Raw genomic sequence first — 22,195 nt, 5'->3', positions numbered from 1 at the left:
GGCGTATACATTATGTACAATGTAAACTTGCAACTTGGAATACGGCCGACCTGGTTTCAGTCCCAAGCATTCTGCTAGCCAATCCAATTCGTCCTAGAACGACACACCGCCTAACCGGCTCAGTAGCCGTCATGTTTCTTCCAAGTACCTCTACCTAATTTCAAACTTCTATGTGTGACGCTCATGTCGTCTGGGTATCATATTGCTTAAGAGAACTCGCTCCTCCGTTTATCATTTTATCCGTCTATCCTTCCCCGCTCCCCCTTCATTTGTTTACTTCATCGGATTCCGCAAACCAGATGTCTTGACTTTAGGCGTAGCAGCCCTTGGTGTCCTTGTAATCTCACCACTAAACGGCGAGCTGGGAGTCCGACCTCCGGAGCTACCAATCTTGCTCCATAACCTTTGGGCAGCCGGCGTCAACCCACCCGAAACCCGGGGACTGCTCGGGAATTTCGGTACAGGCGTACGCTCCACCTTTCCAGTCAGTCCTAGCTTGGCTGACGTTCTCTTTGATTGTGATATCCGCTCCACCATACGATGATGTAGCGCCTCCTTCTTTCTTTGCTCCTGAAGGTGAAACGGGTTTGGCGTTGCATCACCTGGACCAAGATCGATCACCGGAAGTGGTGTTTTGGACGTTTTCCGCGGAGGCTCTGGTTCTTCGTCATCGACAAATGCATAGCCGTTGATCCGTGGTGTCTCACCACCTCCTCCGACGCTGGTCTCTGTATCGCAAGCACGTCGATTGCCCGCAATCGCATTCCTAACATCCGAGAGTGACGGTGATGTAGCCCTTGATCGGTTATCTTCGGGAGGCACATAGGGTTGCGGGACTCTGGTGTTTTCGTAAATGATCCTCTTCGGCTCGGCTCGTGATTCTCTCTGCGCTCGCTCGGCCGGCGTCTCCAACACCCCGTCCACACCTTCGGGTGCGAACATCAGTTCGTTGTTTGGTTTTGCTTTCCAATGTGCCGGGGCAGCTGGTCGGTCGTCATCCTTGCTCTTGATCGCTAGACGGTCCTTCTTGAAACCATCATCCACCAGACTCTTCCCGCTCTCGAGCAACTTCTGTTCCACCTCCCGTTGCTTGAGTTGTTGCTTGGAAGGTAGCTTGTTTCCGTTCCACAGCCAAGCGTACTTTTCTGCCCTCTTCTGGTTTTGCTTATCCAACAACTTGTAGAAACTCTCATTGTCCTCGCTAGTGTATTTCGCCTGGAATGCGCCTAGGCTCATTTTCGTGTCCAGTTTGCTCTTTTCCTGCACTGTCCTCGAGGATACCGTACTCATCGGGGTGTCGCCGGCGTAGCCCATGGGCGTTTCTGAACCGGAGCCGGAGGGAGCAGGATGGAACGAGCGGCTGGGTGCTTGATGTCGTCCGGGAGTCATTGCTTGCTGCAGACGCTGGGTGGCGCTTGAAATCCATTCTGGGTCCTTTGATTCCAGCGCATCCAAATACTCTCGCTGTGATTCTGCTTGTTGTAGGCCCGGAAAGAAGTCGCGGGCAATAATGTGAGACAGAGCGTCGGTATAGCTGTCTTCATCGATGACTCTCTTTGGCCGTTTGATCTTTTTCGCAGGGGGTGGCGGTGGCATCAACTCGGTGTCGGTCCTCTTGCGGACAAGCGCCGTCGACGTCGGCGGTTCAGAAGCCATGGTGAAGCGGCTGAAATCGATAGACTGAAGGTACGAATTTGCCGACAAAGCGTCGGCCAGTTCGTGTCCCAGGCAGAGAGGGTGGTTGTACCTATGAAATGTCGTTCGTTGTCGTGGATAGAGCGAGGTGTCGGTCGCGTGGTGTAATTATTTATTTGGAGGCGACCATCATTCTTGGCTTGTGCTTTGAAGGCACTGTTAGGTTGCCAAGACACACCGACGCACCCGTCCTGATACAGTGTAGTACTGTCAGAATCACACAGTGTAAAAAGGGCTCCACTAGGTATGGACTACTATAGAGGCCCCACTGAGTTTACTACTATTTATAATAAGTTCACCTTCCCATGTCATCGCGAACTCCAAGGGAACTCTCCCTTCTTTTTTTCTACTTTAAAGTTCTTTCGAGCTACTGTTTCCGGTTAAGGATTTCGTCCCTTGCCTAGAGACAAAAGCTATGGCAATTATGTCCCGTGAGATTCCTGTTGTTCTCGGGCAAGGATACTTCATTGTTGGGACCAGTGCCTCATCGTTGGTAGGTAGTTGACATGTCTGGAACATGTGCAATATTCGACTTTCCTTCTGGGAGTATGGAAAGATGCTGATAACACAATGCCATGGCACTGTCGCCACTCTTGTTTACCTCGTCTTTCCGTCATGAAGGATGGTTGAGTTCTTACCTGCATTCCACGGCATCATTTGATGCAAGGTTGTAATGTGGATGAGGTCGAACAGACGGGCATGTGAGACTCGTCGCATATCATCGTCTAGGATGATATAATGAAAGATTTCAGAAGGCTATCAAGATATCAAACCTTGAAGAATTATGCTTATCTATGTATAACAGCACGTGGGATGGTCTTCTTGACTTTTCGGATGCCTAGCAGTTCGGGCTGGCTTGATCATGCTGATGGTCTTGGTTTGTTTGATTGGCTGAGTCCGGGGTTTGTTGTGGTGGTTGCCGACCCAATTATGGACGACTGACCCAACCGTCCGTCCGTGAGCCTGCCTTGTGGTCTTGATCACGACAAAAGAAGGAGGATTTCAGAGTCTTCCTCCTGTTTGTTGCCCGGTTTATGCACCTTCAAGCACACTATCTCATTGGTAGGGTGTGATGTAAACTGCAGTCAACCACAGATACACTCTCGACATACATTAGTACTCCTACTGTCATCTCCTCGGCTCTTTGAGCACTCTTCTTGTTGTCTTTTGTCCCATAACGAGGCAGTCGGCACGCCGAGGATCGCAGACCTTGACGTAGATTCGGTGTCACGAACCCGACACTTGAACTCATTCTGATACTTCCCATACTAACAGAGACAAGCCGGCTGCAAGAGAGAACATTGAAGGGAAACTAGGACATTGCCCGAGGTAAGAAAGACTACTTTTTTACTGAAAAGTGCTTTTCGTCCCCAAACACCTTCACGTTTCGTTTTGTTAGCCACAACAATCATCTTTGCGACATCGCGGTCCTGCCATTTTGCTTTATTTTCTTGTCGTCTTGTTGAGGTGATCTTGTTTCCCACCCTCTTCAGCCTCTTATGCGCGCGTGCCAACGCCCACCTCAGCGAGACATTCCAATATAGCCTTAACATCTGACCCCTGCCCCCAACCGGCCAACCTCATCTTGTTGGTGACAAACCGTTACACCAAATGCTTGCATTCATCTTCTTTCGCTTGGCTGAGCCTCTGTGCAGAGTTTTTATAGCTATATCTCTCTGGATCTTTTCCCAACTCTACGGCTTATCCGAAGCAATCCGCGACGCCATCATGAGCCGAGTACTATTCGATCACAGGGCCATGGCTGTCTCCCCCAAATCGCTCGGCTCAAAAGGCAAGAACTTTGGCTGGACCGAGAAGGTCAAAGAAAAGCAGGTCGAGCAATCCGAAGAGGAAGATGCCGCAGACAAGATGTGCCCCATCTGCCACGAAGAGATCGGCTCTCCCAGCTCAGAAGGCATCGTCGAGACGTGGAGTGTTCTGCCGTGCGGGCACATGTTTGGGAGCCACTGCATCAAGCACTACATCCAGATGGTGGCCTACGATCGACCGCAATGCCCCATCTGCCGATACTCGCTCGTCCACGGCTGTGGACACCCCGTCCTGCCCGCCTTGTTCGTCACTAAGAGCCATAACGCCGCCAAGGTCAACAAACAGACGATCCGAGCCCTCGCCATGACATCCATGCAATACAACTGCGCATATTGCACGGAGATGATTGCTAGGGGGCATGGGGTAGTGGCCGCGAGGCACGGCAGAAAACGACAAGGCACATCGAAATGGAAGCTTCTGTTGAAGAAGATCTTCAGTTCACCACTAGCGATAGACAGGTGGAGCGATCTAGAGTCGGAGTACGTGATTGCTCAATTTCCAGAGACTCGATTTGACAGTTGGAATGGCGCGAGGGATTATGAGTGGGAGTGGTGGTGGAATAGGCAGGCGTTGACAGCCTTGGCTTCCTCCACAAGTAAAACGGCCTGAACCAGTCTTGGTTAGGGGTGTGGAATATGGTCTGCTGCAGAGGGAAAGAGGTGAAAGCTCGGATGTTCATTCAGGGACCTCATACCTTGTCCTGGGATGGAGTACTAATTACTATCCTTTCATCTTTCTTTATACACAGGCGTCGGTATCGGGGTGAACTTGTCTTGTCTTCCGTTGAGATGGAAGTGGCCCGTTAGTTGGACGATTCAGATGAGAGTGGCTGGGGGATTGTACATTTAAAGAGTCAACTTGAAGACAGTGGTGACGTTGTCGCGGGCAGGTACACTACAAATGGAGCCTTGGTTGGATTTTACAGGGGTACTATAGGCGGCAACCCCGCGCTAGCAGGGCTCGGGGTGATCAACCTAGTGTACCTAGTGGAAATCCCCACCTTCCGTCAATGGCGGCATCTTAACATACACAGTACTACTTCAACCTTTTCTTCATCAATTTACGCGACGCGCCCGAATCTTTGCTGCTTAGGTAGTTTAGTCCTTTGTCAACTATTATCATTCGAACGTATTCTTATTGAGTCGGATTGACTTGGTTACCGAGTATCGGAGAGATGCGCTTCAAGACAGAACTCAGAAATATCCGCACCTTTTCGAGTGAGTCCCTGTCCCAGGTCGCCTGCCTCCATACCTATCGTTTCACTTCACCACATACTCGCCTGGTTCTGACTTATATTTCCCCATTCCAGAACTTGTAGCCGCCCTCAACACTTTAGAAAAGATCGCCTGGGTCCGGCTCGATGATGATACAGTTAGGTTTACCGTCATCCCCGACACCGGGTCGCAGGTGTGGGCCTCCCTCTCCGTCGACACCATCTTCGACAGCTACCACATCCAATCCAACGAAGCCAACAACACCATCAACCTGGAGCTTCCCCTCGGCCCGCTTCAACGAGCTCTCAAATCCGCCCTCAACAGCAACCATGCTAGCTTGCGTCTCACCAAGCGCGACGGCATCCCCATGCTCTCCATGACCATCCACACAATGACCAAGGACGCTCCATCCGCCGCCCGTCGAAACAAGAATAACAGCAACAACAACAATAACGACGACGACCGAATGGGCAGCTACAACGACGACAACGACCCTTTCGCCGAAAACTCCCTCTACCCACAAGAATCCCTCGAACTAACCATGAAACGCGAGCGCGAAAAGGTCATCACGCAAGACATCCCCGTGCGGGTCCTGCACCCTGACACAGTCGAGACCATTATGCAGCCGAAAGTGCGGGAGCCAGACGTGCACATCATGTTTCCCCCCTTGTTACAGCTCAAGGCGATTTCGGACCGGTTCACCAAGCTGGCCATCACTACAGCTGCCTCCTCTTCCTCCTCCTCTAGACGCGAAGCACAGAATCCCAAACTAGAACTCTCAGCCAACATGCACGGCTCTTTGCGTCTCCGCTTAATAGCCGATACCCTGGACATTACGAGTGTCTGGGACAGCTGTCTTGAGAATCCCGAACTGGACCCGGCGGTGCTGACGATACCGATTGAGGAGCATCCGAGCACGAAATACAGGGAAGCCGGGCCGGATAAGTGGGCGACGGTCAGGGTAGATGGGAAGGATTGGTCAAGGGTGTTGAGTGTGGGCAGGCTGGAGGCGAGCAGGGTGATTGCGTGCTTTACGCACGAGCATGCGCTCATATTGTATGTCTATGTGAGGAGGGCGGATGATGATTATCCGGGGGTGGGGGCCGGAAGGGGAGGGGATGATGGAGATGATGTTGTTACTGTGAGTTTTTTCTTTCTTTTTCTCCTTTTTTGTCTCCATCTATCTGGAATCTGGACTATGACTAACGTGTTTACCGTGATGACAGTACTATGTTTCATCTATCAACACGTAATCCTTTCAGAAAAGGTTTACTAGTTATTATTATACCCGACTGAAAGATTTAGTTTCACATGGCGTTATGGACGGGATACGGGAAGGGACACAGGCAGGCTGTATGAGGCTTGCCATCTTGGGGTTACAAGCCTGGAGTTGCAATGAAGGACAGTCGCACGATTCACTGCGTCATGCACGATGCTATGCATATAAATGGAGAACAAACGTAAGCATTCAAAAAAGAAGAAGAAAAACCAATGATCCTCAAATAGGTAAACAGAGAGTCGGGAATCACAATCATGACCAGATATTTACTTAACACATATCTTCTCGAGCTGTAGTAAATTGAGCATGCTACTACTTGCCCCTTCACATCTCATCCCCATCTCCTCGGACCTTGTCCACCACCACCAAGCTGCCCCTCCATACCAATAACCGTCCCCTTGCTATATAACCCACCTCACCACCCCTCATCTCCCGTGGTCCGTTGGTGTAATGGGTAACACACTCGGGAGTAATGCGAGAAAGCTCTTCGTGAGCTATTACCAAGTAAACTGCAAGTTACCGGTTCGACTCCGGTGCGGGCCATTTTTTTTTCTTCTTCCCTTTTTTTTTTTTTTTTCTTCTTCTTTCTTTTTTTCTTCTTCTTTCTTTTTTTCTTCTTTTTCTTTTCTTTTTTTTTTTTTTAACAAAAAAGGAAAGTTTGCCGTGGAAAATTTCTTGTTGTTTTGCCTATGTTTGTGTTGTCTCAACGAATACTCCTTCCGTTTGGAACGTATTTAAATGCGAATGACGGAGTGTCTGCGACTTTGCTCACTTGCGTTCTGATGTAAACAAAACCCCTTTCTGACCACTTAGAGGTAGTTCTACCCCTTGTTTGCCAAGACCCACCCACCATCTCGACCTCGAATTGTGATCTCGACCAAACATCATCAAACTTGTACGGGAATTAGTCAATTGCATAGCTGGAGCTGAGAGACCGAAATTGACAATACAGCTGTGGGATGTAGGCAAAGAAGTAGACAATTGGCTTTAGGAATACAGATTGCATTTCTCCATCCTCGACTTCAAAAAAAAACCGTGGAAAACCACCAACTTGCACTTATCGTCCCCCTTTCGCCATTCATTACGTACATACATACATACATACATACACTCTGCATTAGAAACAGTCCAATCCAATCTCACAAGACCCAACCTTTATACACACCGACTCATTCCCACATCCCTTAACTCATTCACACCGGGCCCCCCTACTTCTGCATAACATCCACATACCTAGCCGCCTTCCTCGGCTTCTTGGCCTCTCCCCTCTTCCTCGGTACCGCCGCCCCCAACAAATCATCAATACTACTCGTCGCGCTCAAAGGCTTACTAGTACCAGCAGGGGGCGCGCTCGTGCTCGCCGAGGCCGGGCGCTGCATCGCCGCCGGACCCATGCCAGGGGACAGCAAGCCCGCACTAGGGGGCCCGTTACTTCCACTGGGACTCAGCGGTCCAACAGCGCTAGGTGGACCAGAGCCAACGTTATTCTCCGACGCCGAAGGCATGAGCGCCGCCGGTCTAGGCGGACCAGTAGGCGGGGCGCTGGCGCGGCCGGGGGTGTTGGGCGCGCTACCGCCGCCCACGCCCATACCCATGGGAGGAGCAGGGCTGGAGGCGGATGAGCGGGGGATGCCGCCCTTGGGCGGTGGCGGCGTGGATTTCTTGGCGGCTTGGTCTTCGGGACTGGCGTTCTTGTTGATCCAGCGCTTTTGCTCGGGGTCGTAGTAGAACGAGTTCGCCTCGCCGAGCTTGGCACGGATGGGCTTGCCGGGGCTGCTTCCGGCGGCGTTGGCATCGGCGGCGGCAGCCTCCTTCTTTGCGAACCAGCTGGTGAAGCCCCAACCCTTCTTGGTGGCTTTGGCTTCTGCGGCGCGTTTGGCTGGGAGTGATGTTAGTGATACGTGGGGGTTGAAGATGCTATGTAGGTGGGACTAATGGTACTAACCTTCTTCTTCGGCGATCCGACGGACCATTTCCTCGTTCTCCCGGTCAATTTCAGCCTTGGACTTGCCGGCAGGCTTCGGCGCCGCGGGGAAATCATCGTCATCGTCATCATACATAGGGCCCTTCTTCTTCGGCTTGGGCTTTTCTTCCTCAGATTCATCGTCATCTTTCGAAGGTGGGGTGTCGGGTTCGTAAGAAGGCGGCTCATAGCTATATGGCTGGAATGAAGGGGGCTCAAAGGTGTTGACACCTTCGCCACCCTGGTTAGAGTCACCATTCTCCTTGGAGGCGCCCTCCTCCTCGTCATTGGTCGCCGGCGCCTCGTAAGGGGTGAATGACGGAGGCTCATATCCGTACGACGGCGGCTGGTAGCCAGTTGACGGGGCCGAAGGGGGTTCGTTAGAGGGCTCATCATTTGCCGAGACGTTGTTTTGTGGAGTGAAGGGTTGATAACCAGAAGTAGTAGCCGCTGGGGATGTCAAACTTTGCTGAGGCTGCATGTTATGCAGAGAGTAGGATGATTCCTGTGGCGTCGTGCCGTAAGGTGTATATGGCTGAGCAGGCGAAGATGTACGGTTGGGAGCATAGCTGCTGTGTGAATAACCCCGCTGAGAGTCCAAAGACTGACGCGGAAGCTCAACTGAACTTCTGCTGTACTCGCCTGAGGCCCGTTCCATTGATGAGCGAGGCGCATATGGAGAGTTTGTCTCATAGGGGTTATAGTTCGGAGTCGATGGTTGAGGAGCGCCTGGTGCGTAGCGTGAAGCCGTCCGTGTAGGAGGAGGAGGAGAGAACATATTAGGACCGTTCGTCACGGGAGCACTAGGCATGCCATAGCTGGGGATGGTCGCGCCAAAGGTCTCAAGATTGTTGACAGAGGGCGAGCGACTGATAGTCGGGGTTCCTCCGGCGATTCGTGCAAAGGGACCAGATTCTCCCGCAGCGTCAGGTGAGCCCTTACTGCCATCCTCGTTGTCATCTCCAGCGACAAACTTGTTGAACCGATTCCACATGGAATCAGATACCTTATTCATGCTAGGCTTCGGGATCCACGAGTTTGATTCCTCCTTGGGTGCCTGCTTCAATCGCTTCATCAAGTCATCGACATAGGCCTCAAGGATGGGATGGTAATAAGGAGAGCGCTTCGTCTGCGCGGTGATCGCAGCCGTGATAGCCTCGCAGTATTGAAGGGCCTTGTCTCTAAAGCCATACTCGGCCAGGGCGTATGCGTGCTGAAGCTTGTACGCTGCCAAGTGAGGATTGCTGACGGGCACGGTACCACCAGCAAGGCTCTGGCCGTACTCATAAACCTCGCTCAACAAAAGAGGCTCTATCTCCTTTGCGAAATGGTCCGCCTGTCGCCTATGGTCAGACCCAACAAGAACGAAGTTAGAGTTCGGGTTGTCCAAGCCACCGAAGATGGTTTGACTTCTGGCAAACAAGAAGCAAATATGAGCCGCCTCGGCTCTTCCATAGCCTGATAGCAAATTGCCCAAAAAGTTAATGGCTCTGGCATCATCAGCAGTCCTGTTGCTGAGGATCAGGGAGAGGGTTTCGCGCCACTTATCAAGACCACCCATGGCGTCCTTGGAGGGACCAGAAGAGGAATTTTTGGCCACTAGCTGAAGACCAGCACGGGCATGGGCGGGCACCAGCTCGTCCACGCTTTCTTCGTGGTTTCCAGAGAGGACATCATAAAGAGCAGCAAGCGACTCATTATTATGACCGGTGGAATTTACCTCGTTCTTCACAAATTCTTGAGCGACCCGCTTATAGAGGTCAGGGTTAAGGGCGTTGGCCAGCAGGAAGGCATGGCCCCAAAGCCGCTTATCGACCGCAGCCCACACGGCCTTCTCATTGTCGCCACTGATGAGGTGGTTGCGGATCTGCTCAACAGCGGAAGAATCAACCGAGTCGGCTTGTAGTGAAGTCGTGGCAGAATTGCCCAATCCTGATGGGTTCAGAGCATTTGTGAACTCAGGCTGACCACCAATGGTTGAAGCCTCCGGGTACAGGATTTCGCGCACAGCTTGGTTAACGGTCGGGTTTCCTTCCAACACGCCATCATGCTCGACGAAGACCCTCAGAATCTTCCAAAGCAAGAGTCTCTCTGTTGTCCGCTTGTCATCGTGAGACGGGTTGAGCTGATGAGACAGGTTATGTGGCACAGTCCTCTCCAGCATCTCAATTCCGTTTGTTAACCAGGCAATGGTCTCCTTCTTCTTCGACTTCCCCTTGAGAGGCCCAGGGAATTTGGCCAAGCGCTCCTCCATTGGCTCTATGTCCTTCATGCTCTTGACCTTGACTTCTCCTGGGCTACGAATAACCATGGGGGCCGTTTGGCCCATGCCATATCGTGGCACGTTCTTGGGGAACATTGTTACCAGAGCTCCACCAACGCCCCAGGAAATGAGAGGAACACCACGCCATCTCTGTAGGGGATCATGTTCTCTACCATCTGTCGGGGGAACGAGGTTGAAATTCTGAGTGTTACCACGCGGCCGCGAGGTAGTCGTAGAAATGGGGGGGAAAGTGGAACTGGGTTGCATAGTAATGGGAGAATACAACGCAGCCCGCGGCGAAGTCGCGTCAGTGACCGACGAAGGACGAGGGATCGGTTCAATGGGCTTTACATTTCTGTTCCCATAGAGGGCACCAGGGGATTGAGTCTGCGATCGAGGCGGTGGCGCGAATTCGTGAGATGGAGCACTAGCCGCAGGTTGATAGCTGTATGCCGCCCTCTGAGGGGACGTCACCGGCTGCACAGTTAGAGACTGCGGAGGCGGTGTCCTTCTAGAGCGGTGAGGCACAGCGCCATGTCTTGACGCCGTAGGAGAGGTCTGGTGGGATGCCGGGACTTGGTTGGGGGATACCATACCCTGCATGGGGCCTTCTTCTTCCACCTCCTGAGTCGGAGGTAGAGAAGGCACTCTCTGCAGTCGCAAGTCGTACAACGAGTTGCTGCTCCGCTTTTCCGCCAGGCCACTTTCTGCATGGCTAGAAACAAGAGGCCTGGACTCGAAATGTGCTAGCGGACTTGAGGTACGGGGTTGATGCGGCAAAACCGGTGGCAGAACCGGTGGCACCGAAGTAGTCGGAGTATAACCCGAACTCGTTGGCCGAGAAGCTGGCGGGGCGGGAGAGTAACGGCTTGCCGCAGCAGGTGGGACGGGAGTGCTGAGCTGTGACCCACTGGAAGGCGCTGGGGAATAACGACTTGAAGCCGGGGCAGGAACAGCGGGAGCAAGGCTCGTAGTGCTGGACTGTATCGAAGCGTAAGGGTTGACACGTGGCGGCGCAACCAAGTTGGGAATCTCCGCATGCTGGGTAAAGGAAGAGTTGGGAACAGATCCCATGGCAGACGGCATTCCAGGTACTGGTGGCTGCGAGGCGATAGAAGGTGGGCCAGCCGAGGGCGGTGGGCCGTATGGGCTAGACTGTGCCGGCGATGCGGTACCCATCGTATTTCGAGAAGCTGGGCGCGCCTTTGTGACTACAGGAAGCTCCTCAAAGAACTTGTCCTTCGGCTTGGCTTCACCACGAGGCGGTGGTGGCTTGACACCAGGCTGAGATGAGTGTGGGACAGAGGTGGGAGGTGGAGGAGGCAGGTGAGTAGCGCTTTTGGAAGGCGGTGGAGCGGCCGGTGCTGTCACAGGTTTGTTAAGAGTTGCCGTACTTGGGCGCTTCTTGACCTTGACTACCTCCATAGGAAGGTCGTACGGTGACTGGTAGCCGCCCTTCTTGTCGACGAAGCTTTGGGCTTTCCTCTCAATCTGTGGCGGAGGGACCGCGCCGTATCCAAATCTCCCGCTTGGAGGGGGAGCCGAGACAGGGGCGCCAAAGGGCGTAACAGACGGCGTCTGCGCAACCGTGCTGGGTGCGGCAGGGAAGTAAGGATTTGACGGCGCCGAAGTTAGGGGTGGTGCAGTCGGGGCATAGGGATTCGGAGCTCCACTCAGACTCAGGCTTGGAGTTTGGGTCTGAGGCATGTACCGGGTGGTAGGGGTTGTCGTGGTGTTGGAGCCAGCTACGCTAGGCGCTGAGGGCTGGGTTGTTTCCTCCATTGTTGGAAACTCCTCCGAATCGTCGAGAAAGCCCTCATCATCACTCCCAAAGAACGCAGCCGGGTCAATCTCCTTCTCCTTGATCTCATTCGACGCCTCTGTGGAATCATCAAGAAGCGATAGGGTGTCCTCTTCATCGTCAGCAAACAGTTCCTTCCACTTGGCCTCAACATCTTCGCCTGCTGGCTTCTGTTCCTCGTGACCTTCACCTGTGTTCAGATCTGCACTCGTTGTCTCGGGATGGTCGTGGGTTTGCGTCTCTACCGTGGCATCGGCCTCTTTCTCGGGCTGCTCTTCCACTGGTGGGAAGTTTGGCTGCACGGAGCCCATGTCCATAGCGCCCAGTACTTGCATCGTCGACTTGCGTTCAAGCGGCTGCGCCTCAAATTCAGTTTGGTTGGCGGTCCCTTGCTGAACCTGGCTGAAAAAGTCGTCCTCATCATTGGCATCCTCTCCCCCGAATAGGTCCTTTGTATCTTCCCGCTCGGCTGTCGTGTTTCCATCATGTGCGATCAGGGGAACACCTTCTTCGAAACGGGCATCAAGCGCCTCAGTGGCCTTAGCACCTAGGTCACCACCCATGTACTGCTGAGAATTGTTTTCGTCTTGGGCGCCAAACTGATCAAATCCATCGTTCTGTGCCTCAGACAGCTGGCTGAAGAACCCATCATCGCCCTGTACCTCCACCTCATCGCCATCACCAAGGAAATTCGCAACCTGGGGCTGGACGATTGGTAACTGCTCCAAATGAGGCTCGGTTTGAGGTTGCTGCTGCTGCTCCACCTGCTGTACCTGCTGATTTTCTTGCTGCTCTTCCTGCTGTTGCTCGTGTTGTTCCAAGGGAGGAACAGGAGGAAAAGAGTTGGTTCGGTCGCTCGATGGCAAGAACTTGAAGGGATCCGTATCCGCTCGCGCGAGGTTCCACTCAGGATCGCCGTCATCGCTCCAGCTCGGCTCATGGGGGATGGTTCGAGTGAAGGACATAGTACTCGTGTGCTTGGAAGCGACATCCGATGGTTCGTCTGTATCGGCCTTTTCAGTAGTAGTAGCATCGGTAGGCTCAGCATGTTCGGGGGCGAGGTCGGCGGTGGCAGCGTCTTCTGGGACGGCCTTGGTAGTTTGCGCGTTCTCTGCGATGGGCTCGGGAGCTTCGTCCGTCTGAGTGGGAGCTGGCTCGACAGCTTCAGCATCTTCTGTAGTTACATGTGCGGTCTCTGTCTGTTCGGTAGCGGTATCGGGGGTGTTGGTATCAGTTTCACTGGTTATTTGGCTCGTAGCTTGCGCATCAGTCGCGGGTAGTGTCGTATGATTGCCTGTTCCATAGTCGGGAAACCAGGAGTCAGAGGCGCCATTCTGGGCGGGCACGTCCTCTTCTCCTCCATCAATTCCCCAGAAGTCGGAGCCATCTTGGGCTACACGGTTCGCATGATCTGTTGTGTCGGCGACGGTGTTATCAGTCGGCAAGGGGGCCGGGAGGTCGGCGGCCGATTTTGGCATGAATGCCGGGTTCCATGAAGCCATGGCGGGCGATTAGATGGCGCGATACAGCTGGGGACGCTGTATGGGCGCGCAAAAACACGAAAAAGAAAGAATTACTGTATATAATAAGTAAGATTAGTACATGAAGAAGGGGAGAGAAGGTGGGAATATTTGAAGATGGAGAAAGGGTAGTAGTATTTGTTGTTGGCCAGGAGCTAGCTACAAACAGCAGAAGTGGGAAGTCCAGGATGGGGCGAAACTCGACGGGATCGCTTGATCGCGTAACGAACCGAACGGCGATTGGCGACGGGATTGAATGGGGAGCGGACCCGGGCTGCCCTGTTGAGGAGCCTCAGAGGACTGCGGACGGACAAGACAACCCCTGTTCAGCAGGCCCAGAGTGCGCAATTGTCGAATGGGAATAGGGGCAAGCAAAAGGGACGACTAACTTGTACAAGTAGGTTCAACAGCAGATCATGGCTGTCAACATGAGCAAGAAGGTCTAACGCCGGCTAAATTTCGTCAATGACAGGAAAGAGGGCAATGCTGTCGTCCTGTTTGTTACTAGGTACAGATCTGGGAAACGTTGGGATGGAATGGTCGATCACACGTGGGAAAGGATCATAGTATGAGACTGCGCAACTGCAGAACAATGCAAGGCCAAGTTCAGTTGTTGCAACTTGTCAAGATCCAAGACTGTGACGATGGAGGCGTCGGAAGATTCCTGGGAAAATCCGCGGAAATCAAGTCACAGAGGTTGCAGAAGGTTGACTGCTGCCCTGTCTACACAACAGTAGATACATACCTAGGCAGTACATTTAGGCGGTCTGATATATGGATGGCGGGGAATGCGCGGGGATCTCTAACAAAAAACGTTACAACAGCTGTCCTTAGGTTGTTACATGGATGGGGAAGCTTTGTAGTATACCTTATCGGCCTGTCCGAGCGTTGAGAATATACTCAGTTATTTAGGTGAATTCGCTGGATACCGGTAGGTACTGCTTTAACAGATAAGCGCGCTCAGTCCCTCTAGCATCATCACAGCCACTGCACAAACCTAGACGCACCCGGCCGGGGAGGGAGCCTGTTATCGATGGGTACTGTGACCCACTCTTTCTGGTCACGTACTGTTTACATCTTTCTTCACCTACTTAAGGCTAGCTCGAGTGGGGTTCGGGGATCTTTTCCTTTTTCTTCTCTTTAACCAACTTCTAACTAATGAGAAATTATTACTTTTTATGGTGGACAATACCGGATTATCCCATGAAGTATCAATCTTCATCTCTACCTTATCTAATCGATTAAATAAAACGAAACGAATTGCCTTTTTAACTTTATTATTTTATATACTACACGACGTACCAGGAACGTCACCGTAACCAACCTTCTAATATAATATTAATACCCCACTTAACATTACGTATAATATCCTTCCTCTATCTAAACCCGACATCCCTCGATACCTTTCGATGAGAATAAACAATTAAATTATCGATCCCTTCCCTAAGTACTATATTCGATCAATACTTAATATCCTAGTCGAACATTAAACTAGACTCTCAATATCCCTAATTATAAAAAATCAAAACTTCGGACGGAAGACCTACCCCTAAGTACCTAAATTTTAAAGCCTTAATTTAATACTTTATTTATTAAACGAAGGATAAGATCGATGCTATAGCTTAATTTTAGCGAGGCTAAATTTATATTCCGAGGATTTAGGGTTATAGAATAGAAGTACCTTTTTACTTCCTTTAAAATTTTGGTTATTATTGAGCAAAGTTTTAGTGTAAATAAATAGACCCAAATTAGGAATTTAAATATATATTCCAACCTAATTATTTACTACCCGTCGGGGGGCTTTAGTATTGTAATTATAGGGCCTCTACAGCGCCCTTATTACTAAAACATTTCTTTTATTTTATTTTATTTTAGTAAAGTATCTACAAAACCTCCTCGTACACACCAAAACTTTATACACAACAGATAATTTATACGCCGCTAACCTAGAACCTAATAATTAATAAGACTTCGATATTAAAAGTGTTAAATTAGCGATATTATTCCTGGAAATTCCAGTTAGCCTGGAAATTATTAAAGATCTTTTAATTAATTCGGGAATACTATTTATTGGGATAATGGCGGTGCTAATATTTATAGAGGTATCCCTAGTAGAAGTTCCCGCCTAAATAATCTTAATAGAATCCTCAATAGTAATTCCATTAATATAATTATTAAATTGAATAGGGACGGCGTTATTATTAATATTATCGAATATTTTAATATCTTTAAAGGAAAGTTCCCTATTTATTTCCCAATTAAATCTATTATCAGCGAGGCTACGAATAAATATAGCTAATTTAATATAGTTATACTTTGTGGAACGAAATACCGATAATATTAGTAAATATATTAAGGAGATAGAAGCGACCCTAGCCTTAACCGGAATCGATAATATTAATTAAAATACAGTATTTAGGATTTAATTCCGGAAAGGATTGAGAAGTAACGTAAAAGTTTGGTAGGAAGCTGAATTGAATACGAAGAGTAAAACGGGGAAGGCGAGCATTATATAGGTAGCGAGGGTTAAATAGGAGATAATAATAATAGACTCTAATATTATATTAAATATTGTAGGATTTAAAAGAAGGTTTAAGGAGTTTATTAATAAATATTTTAGAAGGGCGGAGAAATTGTTTATTAGAATTAAATTAAAGGAGTTAAGGTTTATTGCGGCTAGCGTAGTATTAAATAAAATAGTAAGAGATAATTAAAAAGTGGTAGTTATAAATAAAGGAATTAAATAGAGGTTAGAGGATAGACTAATAGTATTAGAATATATAATATTAATAAATTTTAGAGCAAAGGAATTTACAACGTTATTTATAGAAATAAAGAAGACAGTAAGATTATTGGGCGTAGAGATAGGAGTATATAAGGAATTAAACGGGGAGGAGGATAGTATAGTAAAATTAAAGGACGTAGTAAAATTATTTAAATAATTTCTAAACTTTAGAATTGGAGGATATTAATAATAGCCGTAGACTTTAATAATTATAACCTATAATACGAATTTTTATAACCCTAGCGGATAAAATAGTTATAATTCGAATACCGGTTATAATTCTAATAATAACGCTTATAATTCGGGGACGTCCGGCTATAATAATAGAGGAAATAGTAATTATTAAATACTAGTACCCGGAATATATTATAATAGAAGGAATTATAATAATAGTCAATCCCGTCCCCTACCTAAGATTTTTAATTCTTAGAATCTACAAAAGTATAGATTATTACTACATAGGATATATTGGTATAATAATTATATAAGCCTATAGGGTAATTATATAGATTCGTAATATCTACTTCCGAGAGTTGAAAATTGGATTAAGATGGCCAATCGCCGAAAAAGACTATAGTTAATAGAAATAAATAATATTATAATTTTAAATTCAAGCTAAAACTAAAGTTAGTAGGCCCAAACCTAATTTTAGTAGAACTAAGGATAATAGACGAATAATATCCTACAAAACTATTAGAGAATAATATATAGAATAACGAGCTGGCGTATAAATTACTAATATTATAAGGGATTTTTAGACGAAATTCGCCGGTTAGAGGAAAGAGCGTAAAGTAAAAGAATATAAATATTAAGAATAGAGTAAGAAAAAATACGGTAGGAATTTACAATTATAATCGAGAGGGATATTATAGTAAATATTCGAATATTTAATAATTTATATAATAATATACTACACAAATTAAAGGAACGGATAGTTTAGGATTTAGCAATAATTATAGAAAATACTTTAAATAAAATAAAGGAAAGAGAAAAATAGGTAGAATCTATTTAATAAAATACCGGCGTAGAGATAAATGTCGATATAAGAGATATTTTTAGCGAAGATGATTTGCCTAGAGACCTAGTAGAAGTACCCAAAGTAGTGCCCCTAGTAGCCCGGGAAGAAAAATACCGAGAGAAGACTTTAAACCCTACATTGAAAGTTTTTAAATAATTATAGTAGAGTAAAGGACCGGTATTCTAATTAATTATAAAATTAAGAACGGCGGAACTATTTCTAACGGGAGATAATACTCTAGGCACAATACGAATACATCTACCGACTATTATAGTAGGCCTAATAGAAACACTAAAGGAATTCTACAAACCCTAGCTAGTAATTACTAGAAATATAATTCGGGAGACTAGATAATAAATTAAAGAGATCTTCGAAAAGGCTAAAGAGATTTTGAGAATTAGGTACGCCCGGTCGTATATTAAAGGATTAAAGGAATATAGTATTAAACTTCTTAATATCGGAAGGATTTTAGCAGATATAAACCTTCCCGTTAATATACTATAATTATTCAACATTGCGCTAAAAATTAAAATAGACTTTATAAAATTAATTATAATAATCTAAAGAGTAAATGGAGGGAAGAAGCTTTTAAAGAAATAAGTTAGAACGTGTATTTTCGAGGCTATTGAGTGTAATATTGTAAATTTAGAATGGCGGAAATAGGTAGTAGATACTAATTTAGATACTAAATAGTTCGGAAAAGTGAATATAGGCTTTATCGAAGGATTTGTATGTGGAATAAAGTCGTCTTTTATTTTATTAGATAGCGGGGCTATAATAGAATATATTAATATCCTATTTACGAGGAAATTGGAATTGGAGATTAGAAAGTTTTTGTAGCTATAGAAGGTAGCGTTAATTAACAATATAGTAAATATAATTAATAATTGGGCAATAATTAAAGTAGCTATTAGTAGGATTATATATAGAATAATAGCGATAGTATATAGAAGCGGAGCTTATTATAATTTTATTTTATTTTAAATATAGTTTTTATAGGTTAGAGCAATTTAGGATTAGGGAGAGAGGAATATTATATTATATAGAAAGGAGGGTACAGTAAAGAAAGTTCTATTTTATATAAAGGAAAAGTCTAAGGATTTAGCAATATTAGCCCCGGGTTAGTAAGAGAGTTTTAAAACGGAGGTAAAGAAAGGAGAAATTATTGGAGGAAATATAGTAGAAGATAATGAGGAGGTATTAGATATTAAAATAGAGGAGGTAAGTAAGGAGGTAGTGGAGATTTTAGAGGGATTGGAGAATATTATTTTGTTTTATTCTTATTTAGAAAGAATAGGCGTAGTGAAGAAAGCGGAGGGTATTTTAATTATTGTTTAACTTTCAATTTAAGGAAAAATTGTAATTTGATAGATAAAGCTCTATTTAATTAAACCTTTAGGAGTAAAGAGCCGGCTTTAGAGCTAGAGAATTCAATATTATTAATATTATAGACAGGCGGAATATCTTTGAGAATGGAATATATTACTCTAATATTTATAGAATATATAAATAATATTCTCCGCTACTCTAATAATAATAAAATAAAGTTCTCCGTTATTTTGAGGGTACTTTAATATAAAAAGATTTTTAGTTTAAAGTTAGAGAAAACGCTATTATCTTTATTAATTCAGAATTTTATTCCCGAAAAATCGATATTGGCCGTAGCTGAAAGAAAATTACAGAAAATTAAATTATATTTTTTGGCCGTTTTAAAGATAATTAAAGCGGGAGGAGATCCGATAATTATTGTAAAGTTAAATTTAGAAGAAATTATAATAAAGAATAAATTATTAGATGCGCACTCTCCTACCGAGTTTATACTTCGAATAGCAAAATATTAAAAATTAGGAGATAAAATAATAATGAAGAGATACCGGAATATACTAGTATAGAATATTATAAATATAAATATATTATAGGCTTCTAATACCTATAGATAGGACTGGATAGCCGGTTTAATTGAGATAGTCCGGATATGTATTATTAATTATAATACCCTAATAATTAAAGTTTCTAGAATAGAGGTCTTTAGAAAGCCTTATCTTAGGAGTGAAAAATTTAGACTTCGGATAAAAAATACGGCTAAATAAAACGGCCCGCTAACGCTAACTTTAAATAACAATAAGGTAGCAGCCTTATTTAGAATTGAAATTTAAGCCCGATCTTTAGTATTGGAGGTGGAAGTACCGGTTTTAGGGTTATGTATGGGGAGCTAGCAAATTAAGGGGAATATCTTTAAAATTTTAAAATCCTTGCAAAATTGTGTATTTGGGTTAGAAACTATAGATAATATTAATATTTAGTAGAATAGATATAGTATAATAATTGGGGAATAGGCCGATACTTTAGATAAGGTAGAATTAGTAAAAAGACTTTGCTATTATTAGAAAGATTATTTTATTTTATTGTTAGATAATTTAGTAAAAACGGAAATTATTAAATATATTATTAACTTTATCGATAATTTGTAATTATAGACTTTTCGACTTATTAGATATTCTAAGGATGTAAGGGTATTCGTAGAGAAGATCTTTCCAATAATAGAAAATACAGATATGATTTTCTATAGTAATTTATTATATGCAGCTAATATATTATACCCTTCTAAATCTAATATTAAAATAAAAGGAGACCGGAAAACCGTTTACAATTTCCGGCCGATAAATACTAATACAATTAAATTAGTATATCCCTGCTACGATATGGAAGCGAGCGCGGATAATTTACTTGTTGGAAGAATAGTAGTAATATTAATTATAAACGTAAAGAATAGATATTGGGCCGTAGGAATAAAACCCGGACATTAATAAACAATAGGAGTACGTATACTATATAGAATATTTCTATACGACCGAATGCCTTAGGGAATGAAAAATTCTATAATAATATACGCTAGAATGGGGGATTTAGCATTTGGGGCCTATCCGCCCAGAATAGTAGTACTAAATAGGAAAATATATAGCGAATACAGTAACCCAGTAAATAATTTCCGAGAAAATAATAGAACTAACTTCAATACGACTTATAATTGGGTAGAATTAAAAATAGGGAAATTGAATAAAGAGGAAATCTAAAGATTGAAGAAGGAAGGGAAAGAAATATTATATTTTCCCGCGGAATTATCTATTTTAGGATATAATATAGATATAACTAGTACGCTATTTATTTATATTAATAATTATTGTATAGCTAACACGGATTTTTGGATATACTTATAATTCCTATCCGAAAAATATTTTCCGTATATCGCTTTTAGATTAATTTTATTAGTAGGAGATAAAATAAAACTTTTTATAAAGGACATTGAAACGCTAGGTTTTTATATCCGTAATAGAAAAATTTTATTAATTAAAAAATATAAATAAAAATTCCGAAGATGGGCGGACAAGTAGGAGAGGGAACCTCTAAAGATTTGGGAGGAAGTTTAAGAATTAATTTTCCTAATACTATTTGTACATAAATATATTCCCGGACGAGTAGACTTAGTTTGGGTATTATATAACGCCTTTTATATCCGAATATTAAAGAAAATAACTAAAGGGGGAAAATTAATACAAATTGAAGTAATTAGGAGAGATAACCCGGAGTAGAGAGAAGTCTAAATAGTAGCGGTGAAAAGTATTTGCAAAATTATTAAAAATAATATATTAGTAGGAATTAATTATAGTAGGGGAATCTATATTACTATAGACGTATCCGGAATAGGAATAGGAGTAATAATATTTTAAATTAATAAGAAAGATCCTATAAAAGAATATAATAAGAAGAAATATTAGAAAGATATTAAAATTAATATATTTATATCTTAGAACCTAATCGACGCTAAATCCCATTATAATAACCTAAAAAGGGAGATATTGGCTATCGTAAGAGTATTAAAAGAAACCTAATAGATAATTTAAATATCCAAATTCCTAATTCACGTATATACCGACTACGCTTCTATAATCGATACTATAAATACAAAGTTATCGGTCCACTCTAAAATTTCTAAATAGATCGATATAATAATAGAATTTAACGTAAATTTCTATTATCGACTAAATACGGATAAAATTATTAAAGTTATTAATAGGCTATCTCAATTAACCCTAAAATTATATAATTAACCTAAAGTAGAATTAGGGAGGGAATTCCTAATAAGAGTAATAATAGGAGAGGGGAGTGTTACTCTACCTTTTTCATTTAATAAAGAAAGTATTATAAACCTAAAATACTCGGAGCCGGGAGGGTTAGAGTAGTACAGGGACATTATATCTTAGCTTCTTATAGGAGACGAAGGATTATAATATTAGAGAAAACTAGAAAAGAAAAAAATAAAGAATAGAGTAATTCAATTCTATATATTGGAGGGGAAATTATTTAAATTCAATATAAATAACGCCCTAGTAGAATATATAATCTTAAAGGAATAGGAAAAGATCCTATAGAAAATATATAATAGCTACAGTTATTATTTAACCGAAGTAATATTTTAAGAATTATAAGGAAGGTTTTAGTAGCCGATTAGAATAGTAAATGTAATTAATTATTATCGGTTATACCTAATTTACTAATAATATTCGAGGAAATAACCGGCAGTTATTTTAAGGATTATTATAATGTTCTAACTAATACAATTATTTAGTATTAACTTCCTAAGTCCCCTTTCTCCGAAATTAAAGGATAGGAAAGAATATATATTAGTAGGAGTTGATTATTTCTTATACTTTATATTAACAGCAGTATTAGAAGAAGTTACAGTATTAGCAATTACTAATATAATATTATATATATAATTCCTAATCCTGGGATAGCCGTAACGAACCTATTCGGATAATAGGAGAT

At 44.5% G+C, this 22,195-nt stretch overlaps 3 protein-coding genes and 1 non-coding gene across 4 annotated transcripts; 2 read left to right on the top strand and 2 right to left on the bottom strand.

Moving 5' to 3' along the window:
- Positions 1–273: 273 nt before the first annotated feature.
- B0T23DRAFT_391965 (nuclear protein Es2-domain-containing protein) lies at positions 274–2,947 on the bottom strand (the record flags this gene model as incomplete). Its single annotated transcript, XM_062837979.1, has 5 exons — positions 274–1,747; positions 1,874–1,886; positions 2,334–2,451; positions 2,639–2,711; positions 2,808–2,947. The coding sequence occupies 5 exons, from the start codon at positions 2,945–2,947 to the stop codon at positions 274–276; spliced, it is 1,818 nt and encodes a 605-aa protein (XP_062696984.1).
- A 476-nt stretch (positions 2,948–3,423) lies between these two features.
- On the top strand, positions 3,424–6,329 carry B0T23DRAFT_450168 (Hus1-like protein-domain-containing protein; the record flags this gene model as incomplete). The annotated part of the gene is made up of 3 exons (XM_062841078.1): positions 3,424–4,120; positions 4,835–5,880; positions 5,966–6,329. The coding sequence occupies 3 exons, from the start codon at positions 3,424–3,426 to the stop codon at positions 5,990–5,992; spliced, it is 1,770 nt and encodes a 589-aa protein (XP_062696983.1). The 3' UTR covers positions 5,993–6,329.
- A 125-nt stretch (positions 6,330–6,454) lies between these two features.
- B0T23DRAFT_t59 lies at positions 6,455–6,561 on the top strand. Its single transcript has one exon. It is a non-coding gene; the product is annotated as a tRNA-Tyr (tRNA).
- Positions 6,562–6,996: 435 nt separating this feature from the next.
- On the bottom strand, positions 6,997–13,635 carry B0T23DRAFT_15823 (Sec23-binding domain of Sec16-domain-containing protein). Its single transcript, XM_062832668.1, has 2 exons — positions 7,964–13,635; positions 6,997–7,897 (listed from the first exon to the last, which is right to left on the bottom strand). The coding sequence occupies exons 1-2, from the start codon at positions 13,545–13,547 to the stop codon at positions 7,227–7,229; spliced, it is 6,255 nt and encodes a 2,084-aa protein (XP_062696982.1). The 5' UTR covers positions 13,548–13,635; the 3' UTR covers positions 6,997–7,226.
- Positions 13,636–22,195: the final 8,560 nt, after the last annotated feature.

The sequence above is a fragment of the Neurospora hispaniola genome (genome assembly GCF_033458365.1).
Source record: "Neurospora hispaniola strain FGSC 10403 chromosome Unknown B0T23scaffold_1, whole genome shotgun sequence".
NCBI lineage: Eukaryota > Fungi > Ascomycota > Sordariomycetes > Sordariales > Sordariaceae > Neurospora > Neurospora hispaniola.
This window is presented reverse-complemented; position numbering and strand designations above follow the sequence as displayed.

Excerpts from the sequence above, each read along its gene's own strand:
- B0T23DRAFT_15823 (XM_062832668.1), bottom strand. The coding sequence starts at position 13,547 with ATGGCTTCATGGAACCCGGCATTCATGCCAAAATCGGCCGCCGACCTC. Across the intron at positions 7,898-7,963 it reads TCGGATCGCCGAAGAAGAAG|CCAAACGCGCCGCAGAAGCC; the intron begins GTTAGTACCATT and ends CATCACTCCCAG.